Below are 4,590 nucleotides of genomic sequence, written 5' to 3'. Positions count from 1 at the left end.
GCAAATTCGATAAATAATTAAAGGCAAACGTAATCATAACTGAGTACAAGTGTTAAACAGAAAAGTATGCAACGCAATGACGCTATACAAAAATGAAAAATGGCAATTTGCTTATTGGGTTAATCCCCTGAATTTGTTTATCAGTCCTATTTCTATTAGCCAGAGTAGCTACGATTTAAAATTTTTTACATTTTACTTAACAACAAACACACAGAGGCAATAAGCACAGATATTGAGATATTGAGATATTTAGTTACCTGGAAATAAGATTATTATTATTATAATTTTTTTTATTACAAGTTAATATTGGAAACTTATCAACTAATGTACTGGATAAAGCAAAAAACCAATCAATCTGTCACTGCACTATGCTGGGGGGAATGAATGGATTCTTCTCATGGTCAATATCATTACAAACTCTCTATTCAGAGAGAGATTGTGGTAGTTATGATTGGTAGGAATATGGATAAAGTTTCACAGGGCACTTGAACAAAACGGAAAGGTTAAACCTACTTACATTGTTTCGTTAGCGGATTTATTTAAAACACACTGGATTACACTGGCTTAAATTAAACTTAAAAGCCCAAACCCAATGTTAATATTAAAGTGAACAAACACCATAAGGAAAACCGATTAAAAGCTCAGAGGAATGTTTTTAAACATTAGTTAAAATAGTTATATTGTATTTTAATATATATTTTTTTAACTTTAATATTGGCAGAATGTACATCACATTGGTGTGTTCCTAAAATTCCTACTCACGAGAGTCAATGAAAGGAAACTTAAGCATGGTTCAGTCTATGGAAGGTCATGTCTAGCAATGGAATTTATTCTCAGCTCGCTGAGCTCTGTGAGATCCCACTATCTTTCCCCAAGTAGTCAAATGTTAGTTTCTTTTAATTGCTATAAGAGTTTTTTGTGTTTTCTTTGCTTTTCCTATTAACAATTTCTCTTCAGTCGTAACGTATATTGTCAAATCTGTTTAGATACGAATTCTTTTCATTTTTGTCACATAAGCGTGGCAGAGAGATTGCACTAAGGCTTTTCGGTGGGAATAATTTCTCTCAGTAGCTTAATTACACACACATTTTGCTTAATTTTGAGATGGTTAACCGTGGTTAAGAATAGTTAAGAATGCTTAACTTTTCCTTCGGGACTTTTCGGAAAGCAAAGTTTGCATAACTCATCTCCAAGCTTAATTCAAAGTCTTGCCTTACTTGATGATTACTATTTGTACCATTATATACTTGTTATATTAACTCAATAAAAGCGTTAAAAAATCTTCCGTCTACTTAGATAGTCTATGTTTTTTGTTTTTTATAAAATGAAACTTTTTTTTATTCGTACACACTTTCATCAAAGGCAGAACAAAATTTTAAAATTTTTCAAATGAACGTAACAACATACATAGTAAAAAAATTATCTTTAAAATCAGAAAAAAAAAACATTATTCTTTTTTCTTGGTAGTTGGGATGATTTGAGTAGATAAACGCATATATTCAATTAGATCACGGAAGCGAGATTTTTCTACACCTTTGGTAACGTTATGATTTAGTTGTATAGGATCCTGAACAATCATTGCTTTCTTTAACTCAATCATACGATCTGCGGGAGAACATTCCACGTAGTACGTATACCTGTCGTTATAAAATTTGTTATTTAATTGCGATCATAGGATTTAATGGTTCTTTCCTACCATGTTGGCATTTGCTTCTCCAACTCAACGATTTTTACTAATTTCCCTAGATATGGACAGACCACGTTGGTTTTAAAATCAAATTGTAGGTAAAATTCAAAGAAAAGTTTTAAATGCATTTGAACGTTCGTTGCTGTTGTAGGCACCTCCTCCATTTTTATTTCATTTAGAGTGCAAGAAACGAACGTTCCCAACCAAGCTGTTAAGAAATGTAATCGCGAACATAAAAAAATTCGTCCACACTTTTAACTTTACTTACGACCGATGGAGATAGCTTTGTTGAAATCAATACGTTTCTGAAGAAATTCAACAGAGGGCACAACTTCTCTCATTTGTAGAAAATAAATTACCATTAACACGATACTGTAAGTGGAATAACCCTCATTTAAACCAGTTCGACGTAACCACCATTTCAAAAAAAGGCACATATGTCGTGCTGGAAGATTTTTAAGAAGAAGTATTTGATAAATCCAAAATTTAACTAAACTAAATCCTACTCACCAATTGGTTGTATCTCAAAGATATGCTCTATTAGTTTAGTATTTAAAACCCCCAAGCTGTTCGTAAAACCAATATCACATTCGATACCTGTAGAATCGTTGTAGGCTTTTATTATAGGCACACGTGCTTTGTCTACCTTTACCACAATTTTCCATATTTTTGGAACATTTTTCATGGCTTTAAATACTTTCTTAAGCTTTTCGATTGTGCCCTGTGAAGCTCGATTCTCAAAAATTTTAAATGTATCACCGATATCAAGAAAAATATCTACATCAGAATCTCGTTCTCCTATACCTGTCAACCTTGAACCGAAACGATATACCCGCAATGGCTCATTGGGAAATAATGGTTTCACCAGGCTCAATAATTGAGTTTCAATAACATCATATTCGGGTATTGATTTTAATTTATCGGCTATTAGTAAATGGTCCGTAAAAAATTTGTTCAGGTCCGCAGTTAGTAAACTTTTTGTTTCTAAAAGCAAGATTAGATATAATAAAATTCTATGTAAAAATGTTCCTAATACTTTTTGAAAGAGCGATTGGACGTTCTTTTTTTTTTTTTTTCAATGATTTTGGCGCGCCTTTGTTTTTACATTTGCTTGCAACATGTTCAGCTGCTCGTTCAATAGACTTGCCCAAATCCGTTTTGCATTTGGAACAACGATAGATTTGCTCAATTCCAGCCATTTCTGCGCGCTCCACTAGTCTAGATTTTTTTGTGTCTACAATCTCTTGATTGTTTTGTTCCAAGAATTTCTCAATCGAAGTCACGACTTTATTTAAAGCATGGATAACGTTCTTATCTATATACTTGAAGTTTACACTCAATTTCTCAAACGTTTTCACAAACAAGTCGGCTTCTAAAGTAATGGGATTCAACTAGCGGTTATAGTTGAACAAAGGGAAATAAAATGTTTGCCATTAAATATAAATATAAAGTCAAAAATTCACACTCACATAATTTTGTACTTTTACTTCACCCATTTTTAAGACAGTAATCGATACAGATTAAACGAAATAGACAAATTAATGCACACAATTGTTAAAAAATAAAAAAAATCAACGGCAAAACAGCAAAATGAAGTTAATTCCCCGATTTTATTTGTCAGCATAATAAAGTAGGGCTGCCAAACTTTAAGTTTTCTACTATCTATTATACTTAGAAGGAGCTGGCAACGCTGCACAATGTAACCGTATTGACAGCATCACACTTTTGCTTGGCAAAAAGAATTATAATTTTTCCAAATAGCGTGAAAAAGTTCTTTTAATTTCTTATTAAAAATTTGAGAAGTTTTTGTTAAAAAATGAGCTCAATGGCGACAGCCACAGATGGCGAGTCAAGTTCGCTGCAAACAGATTTAAATGCAACTCAACAAGCAGACGTAGAAAAAGTTACGGGTGGTGTAAATGGGAATGACCACACACATAATGAGAATGAGGAGGTTAATGAGAAAGATGACGCTTGGTAAGAAAATGTAACGAAAACGTTTTTGGAATAAAATAAAAGTAAATACTCTTGGAGGAATCATTCTCAAGGTCATGTGAAAATACTTAATGCCCCGCCAGCGTTTCGTGGACGAACTGGAGGTGCCTTCAATCGTGGAGGTGGTAGAACTGGTGCTGGGAGCAATTTCGGTGGACGGCAATTTGACCAAAACTGGCAAAATAGTAACGCGAATGCCTCAGTAACTAACAGTAATTCGGCACAGTTGGAGCTTTGGGTGGAAACGAAAACTAAAGATGGCAAAGCCTACTATTATCATGCTTTGACACGTGAAACCACTTGGAATAAACCGGAAGGTGCAAATGTAAAGGTGATGACCCAAACTGAAGTTGAGGAAATTAACAAAAAACAACAGCAACTACAACAGCAGCAACAACAGCAGAATCAAGTCAATATGACATCTGCTCAAACTAACAGCGGGACTAATGATGATCCAACTAAAGACAAATCAGATACATTGCAAGTTGCAAAGGCGACAACGGAAAGTTTAACTTCGCAGCCACCGCCTAGCATGATGTCTCAGCCTCCACCCAATCAACAAAGTTTATCCCAACCTCCGCCTACTGTAGGCGTACCTACAGGGGCTGCTACACAACAGCCACCACCTACGATGCATCAACCGCCTCCCTTTTTCCCACCTAATATGCATCCTCCAAATTTTGCACCACCTTTCGGCATGCCACCTCCGGGTTATGGTGGTGGGTTTCCAGGAGCCACGCAAGCAGCAAATGCTCCGTGGGGCATGCCGTGGAACCAACATATGCATTCAATTCCTGTTCAGGAAAAACCGGCAAAAAATCTGATCATTAAACCAGGCGTCATCGATCCAGCTGTTATAGGTCGGGCTGCTGAATGGTCTGAACATCGAGCGCCAGATGGTCGTCCCT

General features: G+C 35.4%; 2 protein-coding genes across 2 annotated transcripts; one reads left to right on the top strand and one right to left on the bottom strand.

Annotated features, from left to right (window-relative positions):
* Positions 1 to 1,306: 1,306 nt before the first annotated feature.
* LOC119643961 (terminal uridylyltransferase Tailor-like) lies at positions 1,307 to 3,305 on the bottom strand. The gene is made up of 6 exons (XM_038043475.1): positions 3,157 to 3,305; positions 2,724 to 3,078; positions 2,198 to 2,671; positions 1,956 to 2,132; positions 1,697 to 1,895; positions 1,307 to 1,637 (listed from the first exon to the last, which is right to left on the bottom strand). The coding sequence occupies exons 1-6, from the start codon at positions 3,181 to 3,183 to the stop codon at positions 1,448 to 1,450; spliced, it is 1,422 nt and encodes a 473-aa protein (XP_037899403.1). The 5' UTR covers positions 3,184 to 3,305; the 3' UTR covers positions 1,307 to 1,447.
* A 68-nt stretch (positions 3,306 to 3,373) lies between these two features.
* On the top strand, positions 3,374 to 4,584 carry LOC119643960 (transcription elongation regulator 1-like; the record flags this gene model as incomplete). The annotated part of the gene is made up of 2 exons (XM_038043474.1): positions 3,374 to 3,664; positions 3,722 to 4,584. Coding segments are annotated over exons 1-2 (1,024 nt in total), but the record flags the coding sequence as incomplete, so codon positions are not given.
* Between the last annotated feature and the right edge of the window lie 6 nt (positions 4,585 to 4,590).

The sequence above is a fragment of the Glossina fuscipes genome, unplaced genomic scaffold (assembly GCF_014805625.2).
Source record: "Glossina fuscipes isolate IAEA_lab_2018 unplaced genomic scaffold, Yale_Gfus_2 75073, whole genome shotgun sequence".
NCBI classification, from domain to species: domain Eukaryota; kingdom Metazoa; phylum Arthropoda; class Insecta; order Diptera; family Glossinidae; genus Glossina; species Glossina fuscipes.
Note: the sequence above shows the minus strand (reverse complement) of the source record. Positions and strands in the feature narration are given on the sequence as shown.